The following is a 17,650-nucleotide window of genomic DNA, read 5'->3' as shown; positions in this document are numbered from 1 at the left end:
AATTAGTCTGTATAATTGTTAGCGTGAATGATCGACAGCCAGAGAATGTCAACAATCACATAGTCACTTTGGTGAATGTCCGAAATATTTCATGTTAATCTATTCGCTGATATTATTATATTTATTCGATATTTTAATGTCTGCTGAGGATAGATTAGGAGAAACATCAGTGTTCGGAGTACCTTAAAAAACATTGATATAGGGTGGTATACCAGGCAGTGAACCTTAAAAACATTGATGTAGGGCATACCGGGCAGTGGCACTTAACTAGATCTAGTATATAGTATTTCGGACATTTACCAAAGCGACTATGTGATCGTCAACATTCACCGGTGGAAGTCAACAACCACTAACTTCGGTCATTCACAATTACATAGTCTAAGAGTGGGTGTTGTAGTGTAAGGTTCATCCGTTCCCCTCCTTTTTTTGAGAACTCAAAAAATCGCCTTCAATCTGCAAAGGCGTAAGAAAACTTTCGCTAATGATCAATGATAGGAATTCATTAAAATTTAAAAACAGGAAAGTGATGAAAATAACACGGGGAAACAATTTTTTTCGATTGCATGAGAGTTTTGATATTGATCTTATATATTTCGGAAATCTATATTCGGTTTCTCTCTACACGCTATAGTTGTTTCGCAATTTAATTATATGTTCCTAAGCAATATATTTTAAAGTTTACTCGTGTGAAGACAAAGTGCTTACTTAGGGAGTGTTTGGAAGAAAGCGGTAATAGTTTATGAGGCAGTAAGTTTAGGTAATCTGTATTTTTTTTTCTCTCCAAAGGAGCAGAAATGCGTATATGTATGTCTGAACCGTAGTGGCTTAGGGGATAGAACGCTCGCCACCCTATGAGGTGTACCGGGTTCGAATCCCAGAGATGGCTGGTCGATTTGAATTGCGCACTCGCCTCGCACCGACCACAGTGCTGACGTATCCTCAGTGATAGATGTATCCGTTCTCAGATCATGGGTTAGAGTCCCTGGGATAGAGATCATGGTACAGATCATGGGTTAGAGTCTCCTTACCGTCATGCTAACCGTGGGAGTTTTTCGTGGCTTTTCTCTCCATGTAAAGCAAATGCGGGTAAGTTCCATCAAAAAGTCTTCCGTGAAGGCAAATTTCTCCCAATACTTGATCCAGGCATTCCCTTGTCTTCTGGATTGTGTTCCAAATGACAAGCCTACGGAGTTGTACAATTGTAGTCGTAAAGGGCCGGGATAGCCTGGTCGGTAGGGTGCTGCGCCCAAGTCCAAGAGGTCGTGGGTTCGATCCTCGCCGGCCGAACACTCCCGTGTAGTAAATGGTGACTGATGCACGTTAAATCTGTCGAGTCTCAAAGTCCTCCATGTTCCCATAACAAATCAGTACCTCTGGGGGTACTGATCCTTGTCTTCCGGATTGGGTTCAAAATTACAAGGCTACGGAGTTGAACATTAGTAGTCGTAAACCCATTAAATTGGGTCGGCTGTTCAACGACGGTTATAAAATAAAATAAAAAATTGTAGTCGTAAACTGTAAATTGGGTCGGCTGTTTATAAACCAAAATATATGTATGTCTTTAAACCTATATATTCCTAATAAACCTGTACATTTAGAGAAAAAATAAACTAAACTAAAAATGTGATTTTGAAAAAAAATATGTAGCTTCCAAAAAAAAAAAAAACTAATTTCAAATTTGAAATCCCCACATCCGAATAAGGTAGCATTTAGTTTTAATATAAATATAACAAAAAATTTCTTTCTTAGTGTAATTTAAATAATTATATCAAGATAAATTATACCAAAATTTTTTTGAAACATTACGTGTTTACAAAGTTAAAAATAAATCCTGCTTACAATTTCAAAATCTGTACTGTAAAATCTTAAGCAGAAAGCGTAAAAAAACAGTAACTATGACTTTATGAGTACTTCGTCAGATTTTATTCGTTATACAATATTTAATGTGGTGGTCTAATTTATGATGTTCTGTTTAATTCTTGTAAATTCAATTTAGAATGATTTTATATAAATTCAATATAATAATACTTATCTTATAATACTTATAAATAAATTTAACATATACAGTATACTCTCGATATCTTATATTGAAGGGAAGCTAAAAAAATTTCGAGATAGCGAGTTTTCAAGATAACAAGTTCAGAACTAAATATAATCTAAAAATTAGTAAAATATATTCTAAATATTACTCTAAAAATAGAGTCATGATACATGAGAATAACTACTAATAAATATGTTTGTATTGATAGTTGACTATAATAATACTCTAAATACAACAATGATAATTTTATTTTTAAGAGTTAGACGAAAATAAAAATGCATTAAATAGAAAAGAATTGGTTTACAGTAAATTTACATTGTGATTTTTCAGAAAAAATTCATTTTCTATTTAGAAAAAAAATTCGACATAACAAGGTTTTGAGGAGAAAATCTTTGACATAGGAATTCAAATTAACATTAGGATGATATAAAATACCAAGGGGAAAGTATTTTTTTGACATAACAAGGTTTTCGAAATATCGAAGTTCGAGATATCGAGAGTACTGTATATTAATGCATGAACTGATTGAATTTAAAAGAAAATCCATGTGCATACTAAAGCAATCTTATTGTAAGTTTATTAAGCTTGGTCGCATAGAGTTAAAGTTAGCATTATATTCAGCTGATTAATGATCTTGTTTTGTTTATGAGTCTCGAATAAAATGTAAATTTATTATGTCATTTTCATATTATTTTTTTTAAGTACACCTCAAATGATTCTTACGATAATCAGCATTGCGATCTAAGGAAAAGACATTTCTTACATAAAATTTTATAATTAAATATTTTTATTGTTCTTGTAATCGGTATTTTTTCCTTTTCGCGTTCGTCGTTTTATTAAGCCATCGTATAAATAAAAAAATATTTAAATTGTGATTTTACGCGAACCATCATAAAATCAATTGATCTTTTGTTAAAGGAAAAAAATAAACGTTGGAGGAAATTTTTTTTCGTGTATTTAAATCGTAGCTTATAATTATTTAGAGATACTTCGTATCAATATTGTTTTGTACTAGCTCAGAAACATTGAGGAGTTTAGTAGCTGGCATCTCAAGGTGTCGGATATAAAAACTATAAGCATTGTGATCTATGTATATTCCGCGATAATATCGAACAAAATCTAAGTGATACAATTAACTTAAGATAAATTCTGATTACTTTTTTTTTATCAACTATTTATTTTTGAAAGTCATTCATCAAAATTATCAGATAAAGATTTGTAGCTGCTAATATCGTTCAATCAGTTTTCGCGGACTGGAAATAAAAAGGTAAAAATGCCAGAATGATTTATTTTTGCTTCTTATAGTTGTCCTATAAAAAATAAATAAGTGATAGCAGATGTACTTTGAACTAACAATTTAATTTAATTTTAAAGCAAATAAAATATTTACGCTTTAGATTTTACTCACTAAATGTAATCCAATTAAATTGTTAACATATGTTGTTTGTTAAAATATTTTATTTCATTCAAAAAATACAAAAAAATATTCTTACCACAATTCTATTTTTAATAGGATGTTACGCCCACTGTTGTTATTTAACTTATAAAAATTGATTCGCTAACAAGTTTTAATTAATTTTGAAGCTAATAAATTATTTACGCTTTAGATTTCACTGAGTGTAATCCTTTAAATTGTTAACATATGTTGTCTGTTAAAATATCTTGTTTAATTCAAAAAACGCAAAAAAGTATCATAACTCTTTTACCACTATTCTGTTTTTAATAGGATGCTACACCCGATGTTGTTATTTAACTTTTAAAAATTAATTAGCTAATAGGTTTTAATTAATTTTGAAGCTAATAATATATTTACTCTTCAGATTTTATTAACTAAGTGTAATCCTTTTATGTTGTTTGTTAAAATATTTTGTTTCATTCAAATAATGCAAAAAAATATCATAATTCTCTTACCATTATTCAATTTTATATAGGATGTTGTTACGCCCAAGGTTATGATTTAACTTTTAAAAATTAATTCGTTAGATTAGTTTTATCCAATTTTTATTTTAAAATTTAAATTAAAATGAAGTATATAATTAAGAGTAAATTGTGCTAGAGATATTTCACAATTTTAAATTACTAAATTTTGTCAAAAAAATAGTTTTTTTTATCAAGCTTGATAATGTCAAAAAATAAGTAAAAAGTAGTGTCAAATATTTTATGTTGCTTACCGAAATTTTATACGTTTTAATTTTAAGAACTGACTTTTCTCATCTAGTAATATTTCTCTTAGTTTGCTAATATCTATAAGTAGATACAAATTAGTTACTCTATTCTGATTCCTCTCAAAATGTCTACCACTTAACATTTTTTAACGGACCGTTATAATACTGCTTTTAGTTATTCATGTCTACAATCTGACCCAAAATTATAGAAAGAGTATAACCTTCAATTTTTACTCTTACGGAGAATTTTTTTCCCTGCAATTGTGAAAATGCATTTGTATATTAACCAAGGCTACCAACTTTCTACGCTTTCTGTAAAAACTTATTCTAGTGGTAGCAAAGTTAATGTTTTAATGTAATATTTTTTATTCATTTGAACTTATTTTCCACTCCACTATATATAAATGATTTTAAAGTTCACATGCAACGCCACTTTTGTTCTAGCTCTTTCGTGGTAAGGCAATTAAAATATTGGCAAAATTACAAAAAATTCTGAAAGCTTTGGTTTTTAAATGTCTCCCTCACTATAAAATAGTTTGCACAAAACATAGTTAACTTATGGCAGGTATTCCTGTCTGACAACTTTTACGCCTTTTGAAAAAGTATTTTCCTAATGCTAGGGTAAAACGAGCGAAATTGAGATTCTATGTTGGTATTTTGTAAAAATTTAGCGAACAATTGAAAACACTGTTAGGGAGTTAGCAAGCTTTTGTTATCTAGGTTTAAATGTAGTTTATTGCGAAAATCATTTTGAGCCGTCTTTATTTAACCCCTTGGGGACGGGTGATTCAGAAAAGCATTCGTACAAAATCAGAATCAAGTTGCAATAAAATAAAAAACGGTAACTTAAATGTAGTCGTTACTAATTTGACAGACTTACTTTGCTTTTACTTTAATTATTGTTAGTGCAATCATATATATAATCAATGTTAATTCAAAGTACAACTAAATAGTTTTATTTTGAACAAAGTAATGGTGAATTAAATAAATCAGACAATTATAACTCCGCCCACAAATAAACTGCTAAAGAAATACTTTGATTACCAGTTTTATCTTTTCACCCTGATTGATACGGTTTTTTGCTGTCACGTATTTGTGACAGTCGGCGCGAAAGGGTTAATGAAGAATTAAATGTGATTCGAAAAATTTTGCCACCAGATTAAATATAAAAAAAAAATCTTGCGGGAAAACCGGAAGAGTTAGCACGTACGCATTTGAGTGAATTATTTACATACAGTTTAGTTACTTATTTTAAATATTTTGTTTTTATATGTAGGGTAAACTAACCAGTGAAGGAACACTTAAGCTTCGCTTGCCTTTTAAAAAATCATATTAATTTCAAAATTCGTAATTTTACTTAAATGACAGTGTCAACATATTTGCTACTAATTGCAAATTAGGTAAAAAAAATTGTAGAGAACTTACATAATATTGTTTTAAAGTTTTGGAGGTTCAAATAACAAGTAGTAAGAAGACCAAGTGAAGGAACAGCTCTTACCAGCGAAGGAACACAAAATTTCCCAGTAAAGGAACACTTCATTTTGGTTATTTCTTAATGCTCTTTATGAATTTATAAGCCATTCAAATATCTAAAAACAAGCCTATTCTTGTAATTATAACATACAAATACTTGGAAAATGTTAACTTTTATTTTGTAATCATGAATTGAAAAGTAAAGTGTCAACATATTAACACATACTGTTCATTCACTGGGAAATCTATGCCCAGTAAAGGAACATGCCTGTCCTTTCACTGGTTAGAAGTTGTTTTTTGTATTTTTAACATACTTTTGATGCAAAACATCACTAAAGGTACAAGAAAATTAAAGTTTTTCTTTCATTTTCATTAACTTAGAAAAAAACCCAGTAAAGGAACACTTGTTCCTTCACTGGTTTTTCATCGTTTGGTGATCCAGTGAATAAACACCCCCTTATCTCAGTACTTGATTATGCTATGATGTTTAAAAAAAATAAAACGTAACTTCAATAACTATATTTTGAATTCTTATTATCTCAGTGAGAAAAATAAAACTATTACATGCAATTAATTCCACTTCAAACATATAAATACAAACACTTACCTTATAATTTTTTCAAAGAAGATGTTGCACAAATAATAACAAATTTAAAATTTTTTCCAGAGAAGTCTATGTGACCAGGTAATCCAAAACATTACTAGATGACTTCCTATTGTTTGGCAGTAAGCTATTGTTACCAATCAATCTAAAGAAAAACTTTCAAATTATTATTTTTAATCAATATATATGAAATGTTCCTTCACTGGGTAGTGTTCCTTCACTAGTTGGTTTACACTATGTTTAAATTAATTAGATGTAATGGCAGTAAGAAATAAATTAATTGTAACAAAAATTAAGAAAAACATACATTTTGTAACCACTTTAAATATAAAATCTCCCGGAAAATAAGGAAAAGTGAATGCTATGAGGATGAGATTGTACACTGCTACTATTCCAGTCGCCCTAGGGCGTCATCACATATGGAAATGTGAATTGCAAGCTCAGCTGGCAGGAACATTGTATTATTGTACATACATATTATATCCCCCAACCATAGCCAAGTACCGTTTTTCATGTTTTTACCATTCAAGTGTGGCGGTGGGAACGCCAAGTAATTTTGATTCCAATCAAATGATGTAGACATTGCTCGAGCTCAGACTGGTCACTAACTAGAGAAATTAAAGAGTGGTATAAAGTCTGAATATATATATAGGAAAAATAATTGACTAGCAAATGCAAGAAAAAAAGTAAAAATATTAAAAAAATAACGGGCTAGCAAAAGCATGAATAAAATAAACACATAAAGAGATAAAAAATAAAAAATAAAAGCAGGCGATAAACTTAGAAGCACGAGACAATTTTTTAGAACAACAGAGAGTTGTTGATATTTAGAATATAGTTTTTGTTTTTCGAATTTGAGCTTGGTACTACGGATTTTCTATATTTGTTTACGGATTTTCTATATTTGTTTGAAAAGTCACTACTGTCCCGTTACGGGAACTTTAATTATAAAAAAATATATATGTATATATTTTCTTTTCTTTAATATAGCTCGATACGTTGTAGTGGTAACAAATGTTTAATAAATCTGTTAAAAAAATTTAGCTTTTAATTTCACTTAAATTTCGAGAATTTAGTTGACTATCAAGGTATATTTTCATTAGTTCGCAAATATTTTCGGACAAATAGAAATTAGTTGAAACTCTAAGTTTCCACAATTTCTTCTATCTCTTTTTAAATTTTTCCAGACTGTGGCCAGGTGAATCTTTCTAAACATCTACACAATAAAAAACGAGAGGATTTTTCAGTTTGGACAGATTTTACATCTCGGTTGTTTAATAATCTGACAGCTTCCGTATTTGACAGATCGTAAAGATACGATTCCTAATAGAACACCAAAGTCAAGCATCACTGGTTTCGGACAGTAAGCGCGTGGATGACCACCTTGATCAACTTCCTTAGGGTCCGAAGGAGTGCGGTATCGGTCCTCATTAAACTGTTCTACCATAAAGTGCTCGATTTCAAGCACAGGTCGTCGGGCTACCCAAGCGGAGGAGCTTCCCCTCAGCTCAGGATCAAAATTGTGATGACACGTTTTCGGATTATCCTCACGAATTTCCCAGGTTGTCGCCAATAGACCATTGTGCAGCTATAGTGCGACGTAAATGATCTGCCAAGATCGAACTATCTGCCAAGATCGAACTTACGACTTCCAGCTCTCTACCAGCTGTGTGTGAGACACCTTTAATCAACTATGCCCCAGTAGCGCAGAGTTATCTGTGCAAATAATCATTTATTTTATATTTACAGTTTCTGAAGTGGGTAAAGACTTAAGATTGCAGTTATGGAGTTCATACTGATGATAGCTCAGGATCTTTTCCATGATCTAATTAACTATCCCTTTTATTCTGCTGTAATAATTATTTTTGTTCTGGGTAGTTTAATGCATTTCTACTGCAGACTGACCCTTGGCATTTGTGATAGTCATCAGGATATGAGGAACAAAACAGTGCTTATAACAGGTGCATCAGCAGGTAAATAAGATTTTTATAAATATATATTTGAATTTGATAATTCTGATTTTGAATTCTAAACGTATCTGTTCAAAAAATTAAATTTCTTCTGAGAGAGGCTTATTATTTCCAGGGCAGCTTCAATTAGAAAGCTGGTGTTAATTTAGAATTTCAAAGAATCTTTCTTGTTAATATTATAACAATAAATTATTAATTTTTAAATTAAATAATTAATTAATTATTTAACTAATTTTAACTCTTTTTCCAAATAGGTTTTTATTAACAAATAAGTTTTTCTTTACTTTATTATAATAAATTTGTTCCAATTTTTAAAACCACCAAATTGTTTTTAACGCTCTTATAGAGCAATGACTTTTAAATTTATTTTGAAATTATTTTAACCACCACTACATATAAATAAATTAAACACTAACTTTAGATTACATTTTAAGTGACGTTACTAACATTCTCAATAAATTGATAGCGAACTAAGTTGTATAACTTGTAGAATAATGTCACACCTATTCTTTAAAAGGGTCATCTCGAGCTAACATAAGATTACAGTTGTAAAATCTCGAGTACCTATGTAAGAGTATGGTGCATTTCATATCAGGGGTGAAAGCGAGACGGAAAAAAGGAAAGGCTGGTATTAAAACCATTTCAGTTATAGCTAGTTTTGGGGATGATACAGCTCTTTGGGGTAAAAAATCTGCGTTTAGCTTGTATATATGCTGTGATAGAGTTGGTATTTTGAGGTCTGTATGTATTTTGGGATTCCGGATGAACCATCTTGCACAGATTATTTTTCAAAGGATCTTGTTTTGGCATTGGTTTAATTTCTTCAGTAGATGTTGAGGTATCGTTGTCCGGGCAGGTGGAACGCTGGAAATAGGTGATACCTCGGCCTTTGGCGCGAAGCGCCACTTACTGATTCATCGAATTCGTGATTACATAAATTGGTTAGCCATAATTTGGTTAAAGTAAGTAAATTATAAACAGAAGACAGGTGAGGTCCAGGCAGGTGAGGTGACATTTCTAATAAGTGGTAAATTATATAAGCCTATGAATTGTTCTGAAAGAGTGGTGGATAAAAATCTACTAAATTGAATTTATTAAACAAAGAATCACAATTAATAAACTACCACTCGAAAATATTTAATCGCTGTCCGGAGCAAGTTGGCATCTCTGTGTATATAAATAAAACTATTTTTGGGTGTTCTGTACTGCATTACTTTCTTCAAACCATTTTAGTAAGGATAATAACATAAAAAAAGGAAAAATTTGCTAGAACTATGTGTTTCTAATAATCTTGGCTTCGCCTGTCACCGGTCACCCCAGTGGCGCTACGAACAAACTCAGTGCCGGTCATCGGTGACCTTCATGGCATTCAACGTGTTAAAATAAAAAGTAACTAAAGACAACGTTTCGTTAACACTGGAAAATAATTGTACACAAAGCTGAGCCAAGTTGGTATCCAGGGCCGTAACTACGCCGGGGCAGTCGGGGCACCGCCCCGGGGCCCCGACGGTCAAGGGGGCCCCATATGAAGAGACCACATCATGTTTTTTTTCTTTCAAAATAAAGCACTCTAATTATATTGTGTTAAGATAGAGTTGATGAAAATTTTCTTTTTTGTATTTGCGTACCTACTATAACATAAAGGGAAGGGTAAAACACCTTTTCACAAATTATTTCCCTTTCTTAAAAGAACTAACACGCTTTACAGAGAAGGGGAAAGGCCTCAGCTGCATGTAGTTGATTGCGTCAGACCCAGTGGCAGAGGGCCCCTCTAAAATTTAGATGATGGGGCAAACGATGCGTTTCGCCTCTCCTAAAATTTAGACACTCACAAAAATAAAGTCAAGTAAAATCAGTAATTTAAATTTTTTTTTTATCAATTTTGAAGCTATTTTTGAAATAGAAAACTTTATATTCCTCTAACATTTACGTGCCTTGCCTCTTCTGATATTTAGTTATTCGCCAAGACGAAGTCTAGTAAAATAGGAAATTTTAGAGGGAAAGAAAAGCTATTCTTTTTCAGCTTTGAAGAGATATACATCAAGTTATTCTGTTATGGGCGATTAATATGTTTTTTGACTTTTGGAAAAGAAAAGTAAAAGTAGAAAAAGTATTTTATTTCCAATTTTTACTCTATTTTCTTCCGAAATAGCAATGAGGGGGCGAACATAGTGTTCCGCCCCTTCTGAAATTTCAAAGTGCTAAAAAATAATAAAAATTGGTAACTAAAAAAAAATGTCATCTTTGAATCTATTTTCCAAATAAAAGTGAGAGGGCGAAAGATTTGCTTCTCATCTTCTGAAATTTAGACATTAATAGAATAAAATCAAGTAAAGTTGAAAATTTTAGAAGAAAAAAATTTTTTTGTTTCATAACTTCGACGATATTTTCCAAACAGAAAACTTCATTTTCTTCTTAAATTATAGTAAGGGGATAGAAAACTTTAATTTCTTCTGATATAAAGTAAAGAGGGCTAAAATTTTTTTGTATCTTCAGAAATTTAGACATTTGAAAAAATAAAGTCCAGTAAAATTGTTTTTTTTAAAAAAAAAAAAAAAAAAACCTTGAAGCTATATTTCAAAAAGAAAATTTTATTTTCTTCTTAAAGTGAGGGGGTGAAGAAAATACTTCACCCCTTCTGAATTTCAGACATTCGCAAGAATAAAGTCGAGTAAAATTTATATTTAACTCTTATATTTAACTCTTATTTTCGACTTTAAAGCTATTTTCCAAATCGAAAACTTTAGGCTCCCCTTCTGAAAATTTGACATTCGCTACAATAAAGTAAAGCAGAATTGAGAATTTCAGAAAAAGAAACTACTTTTTTTCCCAATTTAATAGCTATTTTTCAAATTAAAATAGAAATCCCCCCCCCCAAGAAAAATGCTTCGTTTTCGTTTCAATTTTTTTCTACATATTACAACTTTTAATTTATTAAAAAAATTTAAAACAAAAACACGAAAAGAGAAGAGGAGCACATCATAAAAAAACATAACAAGTGTTTAGAAAACTAAAATAAGCACCACTGCTTTGCATCCTGAAAAATGCATTCTACCCTGCAACTAATAGATATATTTGAAAGCATCTTTTGACTGTGGGTGGTATGAAGGTGTTAAAACCTTCTTACCATCCACAGAGTTGACCCACAGTTATCTGACTCCTCAAAAGATAGCCATCTCCTTTTACACCATGGGAAAATGACTTTTCCTTCTTTAAATTGCCTTAGTCATTTTTATGACCCTGGGCTCTTTTGTGCTCTTATAAAATGTCCTATATTTACAGTACCATCTATATGTCCCTCAAGTTGTCTTAAACTAGCAATTATCAAGATGTTCTAGGAAAACAGATGTAAGCTTTTAAGGAATCCAAGGGGATGACTCTTGTTAACATTTACTTAGGTCATTTTGTCAAGAGATTTCTGAGACAAGCGTAAAACGTTGCAGTTAAATTCCAGTTTTTAACTCATTTAATTGCGTCATTTAAATTAACCATTTTTAATTCAGATATAAATTTTCTGTTACCTTTTGTTTTGTTTAGATTTTGAAATTAAAATTTAACTTTAATTAAGAGTTTTTAAAATTATTTACAACTTCATTTTTTCAAACATAAATCGTGATATCAATAATTCCCATTCTTAATAAATTTTTTCCTTGGAAAACAAGAAAACCAAATGTAAATTTATTTGTAAGGAGGTAAGTAAATGTTTGCATTAAAATACATTTAAATTTTATATTTATATACTGTTAGAATTCTTTTATAAGAATGGTAACATAAAAATTGCATTTTTTTATGTTCGTATATAAAATTTTATTTGTATAGTACTTTAATTGATAATTTTACTGTTTATTGTGTGCATGGATTTTGTTCTTATTTTATATTTTTGAAATTATTAAGACCTTTAAATTTTTTTAATTGGAACTTCGAATTTTTAGGGTTTTTAACAACTTTGTTTCCATTAAAAAATTAAATGCAATCTTTATTTTATATTAAAAAATCATATTTAATTTAATAAAAAAAAGCATTTAATTTAATAAAAAAGCTATGAACATTAGCTTAGAAATCTAGCTTTGGATTTTTCTCATTTTTCTTTCATAAAAAAAAAAGAAGAAAAAAAACTATTACTCTTTGTCATAATTTTGCCACATATCGTTGGTTCAAAACTAAAACGACACTTCTGCACTATCTTCTCATGTTATTTGAATGAGAAGTGGGTGCAGAAGTGTCGTTTTAGTTTTGAACCAGCGATATGATTGCATGGCGTCATGAATACATAGACCAAATATTTAAGAACGAATTCTTTTCAAAATGTAGCTATATTTTCTAAGGACCTGTCCATATTGGAGTAAAGCAACTTTGTTTTTTGTTAATCGATGTATATAATAGAGAAAAAATTTCTGTATATTTTTTCAATTAGGACTTCTTAAAATGTGGATAGTGGATACATGTGCCGATAGAAAAAAAAGTCTATAATTTCCTTCAGTTTCCATAACGCGATCAAAAACTTTTAGATTTGAAACTAAAAAATAATTTTAATTATTATAATGATTTTGTCTTGAAAAGACCTTCCTAACGGTATAGTAACCGGATTCAACAGGTTTATAAAATTGGTATTTTATGATTAGCATTATATTTAGAGGAAAAGGAGGCTACTGTGGACATGGGGGACGAGAGGAGACAACATGAATAGCTTTCCCCCCCCCAGTCATATTTCCTAGGTGAGATGCCGTAAATTGGTAACATTTACGTGCAGTGAACCAAAAACGTACCACCTAGAATAACTTTTGATTTAATGATCGGATCTTCACGTTCTAGGGCTCCATCTTAATAATTCGAGGGTGTGACTTCAAATATGCAAATTAATTAGTGCACGATATTTTATTTTAAGTTACGCAATGAGACACAAAAACATACTTTCCAGTTCAACAGATTTGATTTTCTAACCCCCGTAATATAGGAGGTAGCTGTAATCTGGGAAATATGGTCCCAATAGTTGGGTCGGGTGAGCTATCCAAAGTTTGGACCCCCAAATGTTAAGGGAATTGAAAAATTTTTGCACACTATTATAAAATTCTTTTATCTAAAGATAATTCCATGCAAAAAATAACTTTTAGTAAATATTTATTATTTAATAATAGTCTGATGTTGTTGATCATTTACGTCGCACTACTGCTGCACAATAGGCTATTGGCGACGGTCTGGGAAACATCCCTTGAGGTTTGATCCTCTGCAGAGGGGGTGGCACCCCCGCTTCGGTAGCCCGGTGACCTGCACGCGAAGTCGAGCACTTTATGGTAGAACAGTTTAACGAGGACCAATACTGCACACCCTCGGTCCCTACGCAGACTGATCCAAGTGGTCGCACACCCACACACTGACAGCAGTCAGTGATGCTTGACTTCGGTGATCTGCTGGGAACCGTGTTTTAACGATCAGTCCACTACGGGACAATAATAGTCTGAAAACTTTTAAATCGTAAGGCATATTTTCTTTTTGTATCATTTTAAAGTATCTAATTCCACATGGAAAATACAAAATTTGAGCGAAATTGGTTGATTAGTTCTCGAGAAATTGAATTTTATAAGTACGACTTTTTTAAAATTTAATTTCTCAGGATTAATCGATTTCGCTGAAATTTTGTATTTTGCCATGTGGAAAACTTACAATGTTTTTTAACCAATTTATATGCGAACAAATAACTTGTTTTCATAAACATATTCGCTAACATAATACATAAATAGCTAAAATGACGATTAGAGATGGAGTACTGAAAGTTTTTGAAAGGGCCTCTGCCAAAAATTTTTGCCCCAGGGCCCCGAGGGGTGAAGTTACGGCACTGTTGGTATCTCTGCATTATTTAAGAAACATTTATTAGATGCAGCATTTATTAGTCATATGATGGTATGTTTACGCTCTTACATTACAATAATTACAATTAATTTAATTACAATAATTAAAAATATCTTTTTGCATGTGATTACTATTTAACTTTGATTTTACCACTACTGGAGAAATTTATCTTTCTTTAGACTAGAAGTTGACAGGTATTATACTACAGCTAAATTCAAATTTCTCACTAAGAGCTCTTGTTAAGAACAGAAATAAAATAAATAAACAAATCTGTTTTCCAAAATTGATGAGAGAGGATTTTTAAGGGTTAGTTAATATTAATTTTTATACAAATCATTTGGATTTGAAGCTAGTCTCCTGCCGTTTTGCGGCAGGTGAAAAATGAAAGTAAGGTGTTCAGTGTAAAAATAGAATTACGTAAAATTAAAGTTCCTTTCCTATTTTTCTCTCATTTTATCAATAATTCCTTGAGCAGGATATTTCAAATCTATCTATCTATCTATCTATCTATCTATCTATCTATCTATCTATCTATCTATCTATCTATCTATATATATATATATATATATATATATATATATATATATATATATATATATATATATATATATATATATATATATATATATATATATATATATATATATACAGGGTGTCTCAGTTAAGCGTTTCAGAACTTCTAAGAGGGGTAGGGGGCATCCTGACGACTTGAAATCATATAGCAATGTGGGGTCGAAAATGCTTTCCTGAAGCGGTGACGTACACAGAAGCACCATAAAGAAAAGAGACCGTAAGTGAAAAATCGCTATAATAATAAATTGAAAAAATTATATGGCATCCTCGGTCACCCGATCTATCATGCCTTGATTTCTGGAGTCATATGAAAACACTGGTTTATGACACCCCTGTTGATAATGCTGGTTGCAAGAATCGCAGTAGCTGCCTGCGAGATATGCCTGGAGTATTGCAGAATGTTCGAATGTCCATGCGACGGAGATGTGAGGTGTACATTGTAGCCGGTGGCAGAAACTTCAAACACTTACTTTGGCCCATGTACAATATAGTTTTTTCAATGTATTATTATAGGTCTCTTTTCTTTATGGTGCTTCTGTGTACAGTCAGCAAAAAAAAAAAGATATCACCCTGAATAACTTTCGTTCTAATGATCCGATTTTCACGAACTAAGTGTCAATCTTAATGGTTCCTGGGGGTGACCTCAAATATGTTAATTAATTAGTGCTAACTATTAATTAAGTTACGAAATCAGACACAAAAACGTACTTTCTCTGAATAAACATATATTTTTTTTTACATATTTGGAATCTAGACACTTGAATTAGGGGGGGTAGACAAAATTTTAAAACAATTGGGTCGTAAATTGGGTTGCAATAAAGGTTTATATATTTGGCGATAGTCCAGAAAACCGCCAAAAAAAGTCGCCTGCGCAAATAAATATTTTAAGATAACCCATTGACTGATTCAAAAGAGAAACGCTTAATTTTACTAGGTTGCTAGGCAACCAATTTCTGACTGTAAAAAAATTGAAATAATGTTTTGTGATTGCTCTGAGAGGTTTAATTAATAGTTAATAGAAAACATCTCGAAGTTTCTAGGCAATAGACAATTTTTAAGTTTATTTATGTCCAAAAAGCAAAGAAAAAAAAAATTATTTTAATCTCCTTTGAAAAGAAAATTTGAATCGATTTATAAGTTTTTATCTGATATTATTTAGATTATGCTATTTTTGCTATGTTTATTCGAGGATTTCATACTAAAATCAAATTAACGTAACTTATAATAGCTATATACAAAATTTTAGGGATAGAGATTTTTACAGCTTTAATCGAGTCTTCTAGGCTTGAAAGTTTGAAGAAAAAAAAGTGCTTGAAAAATAAAATGTAGATTGTATAGTAATTCTAATGCACATTCACAAGGTTTTCGATAATTTACGATATTTCTTTTTTCTATAACTCAATGAATTGCTGAATGTTTAGTGGCATTTTAAAAACATTGAAATATGTTATGTTTAAGAATAAGATATTGAAATAATATGTTGCATATTGTATGATTCATTGTTTAAAAAATTGCTTCATTTTGCTAGATATTTACGTTACATGGTTTTCTTTGGATAAAGATGATCAGCAAATAGCATCCACATGTTTCGATACATTTTGAAACTTACGTTCGCAAATTCACCATAAAATGTCGCACAGTATATTCTTCAATTACGATAAGCTACATTTACCACCAAATACTGCTACTATGATTATTTTTGTTTTCTTATATTTATATATATATATATATATATATATATATATATATATATATATATATATATATATATATATATATATATATATATATATATATATATATATATATATATATATATATATATATATATATATATATATATATATATATATATATATATATATATATATATATATATATACTCTCTTTTTAAACAGAGCTCGTAAGGCCCTTAAGATACTGAAATGGGGGCACGAAAACTTAAAAGAATTTTTTTTCCTAATGCCCGCCTGTGTTAACAGCCGTCAATTCAGGCATCTACAGGGCGACAGATATCTGTGTGACCGAAGGATTCCTAACGAGCATCAAGCATTCTCAAAATTAAGTGTTCATTCACTGGAAAATTTAGTGTTTATTCAATTTAAGAACTGTTCCTTCACTTGGTTATCTTACTACTTATTATTTAAACCACCAAAAGCTTAAAACAATATTATGTAAGTTATCTAAATTTTTTTTACATAATTTGCATTTAATAACAAATATGTCGACATGCATTTAATAACAAATACGTCATTTAGCTAAAATTACAAATTTTGAAATTTTTATGATTTTTTTTAAAGACAAGCTAAGCTTAAGTATTCCTTCACTGGTTAGTTTACCCTATAAGATTTTGAGAAATTTGCGATGTTGTGAGAGATGCTTAAAAATGTTGACTACGTATTTTTATTAATATTCATAAAATATATATTGAAGAAAATTATGAATATTTTATTCCAAATTTATTCATTCGTATGTATATTATTGAAATTTTATCAGTTATTGAGAAAAAAAAACTAAAAAATAAAAAATAATCACATTAAAGAAGCACAATCTGTTGTATAATCATATTCTATCAGAAGCATGCTTTTATAAAACTCCACATTCTCTGAATAAAATGCATTTTATTCAATAAAATGTTTTATTCAAATTTCTTTACTAAATTGCAAATAGAATTTTAGACGACTAAAAAGGAAACATCGTATTTTATAGCTTAAAAAAATAAAAATGAAAAGATAAGCAAACGATTATTAGCGAAAAAAATATGAATGAAATTTTATGCTAAGCGCGCGAAGTCAAGTTCCTCGCAAGTTTATCACATTTTAATATTAATCGCCCCATTTAATCATTTCTTCATTGTCGCCAAATTATTTTTTAAAAATAATTAATTTTAATTTTTTCTCAGCTTCTAATAAATAAAAACAGTTGAAACTTTAGATTTTTCAATTGAAAAATATGTAGATTAATATGGTATAAAAAA

General features: G+C 30.3%; 1 protein-coding gene across 2 annotated transcripts in view; it reads left to right on the top strand.

The window, feature by feature from the left end:
- Positions 1–3,041: 3,041 nt before the first annotated feature.
- Positions 3,042–17,650, top strand: part of LOC107457263 (retinol dehydrogenase 12) — a 29,188-nt gene continuing 14,579 nt past the window's right edge. The window contains exons 1-2 of one of the 2 annotated variants that reach the window (XM_043047594.3): positions 3,042–3,308; positions 8,033–8,256. In XM_043047594.3, the coding sequence (XP_042903528.2) occupies positions 8,067–8,256 (190 nt within the window). In that variant the 5' untranslated portion in view covers positions 3,042–3,308; positions 8,033–8,066. Of the gene's footprint in view, positions 3,309–6,346; positions 6,493–6,779; positions 8,257–17,650 lie in introns of those variants that run through there. The other variant, XM_087149792.1, reaches the window with a different exon arrangement.

This window comes from Parasteatoda tepidariorum, chromosome 8 (genome assembly GCF_982258835.1).
Source record: "Parasteatoda tepidariorum strain Cologne lab strain chromosome 8, Ptep-v5.0, whole genome shotgun sequence".
NCBI classification, from domain to species: Eukaryota; Metazoa; Arthropoda; class Arachnida; order Araneae; family Theridiidae; genus Parasteatoda; species Parasteatoda tepidariorum.
The sequence above is the reverse complement of the archived record's forward strand: the minus strand, read 5'-3'. Positions and strand labels throughout refer to the sequence as shown.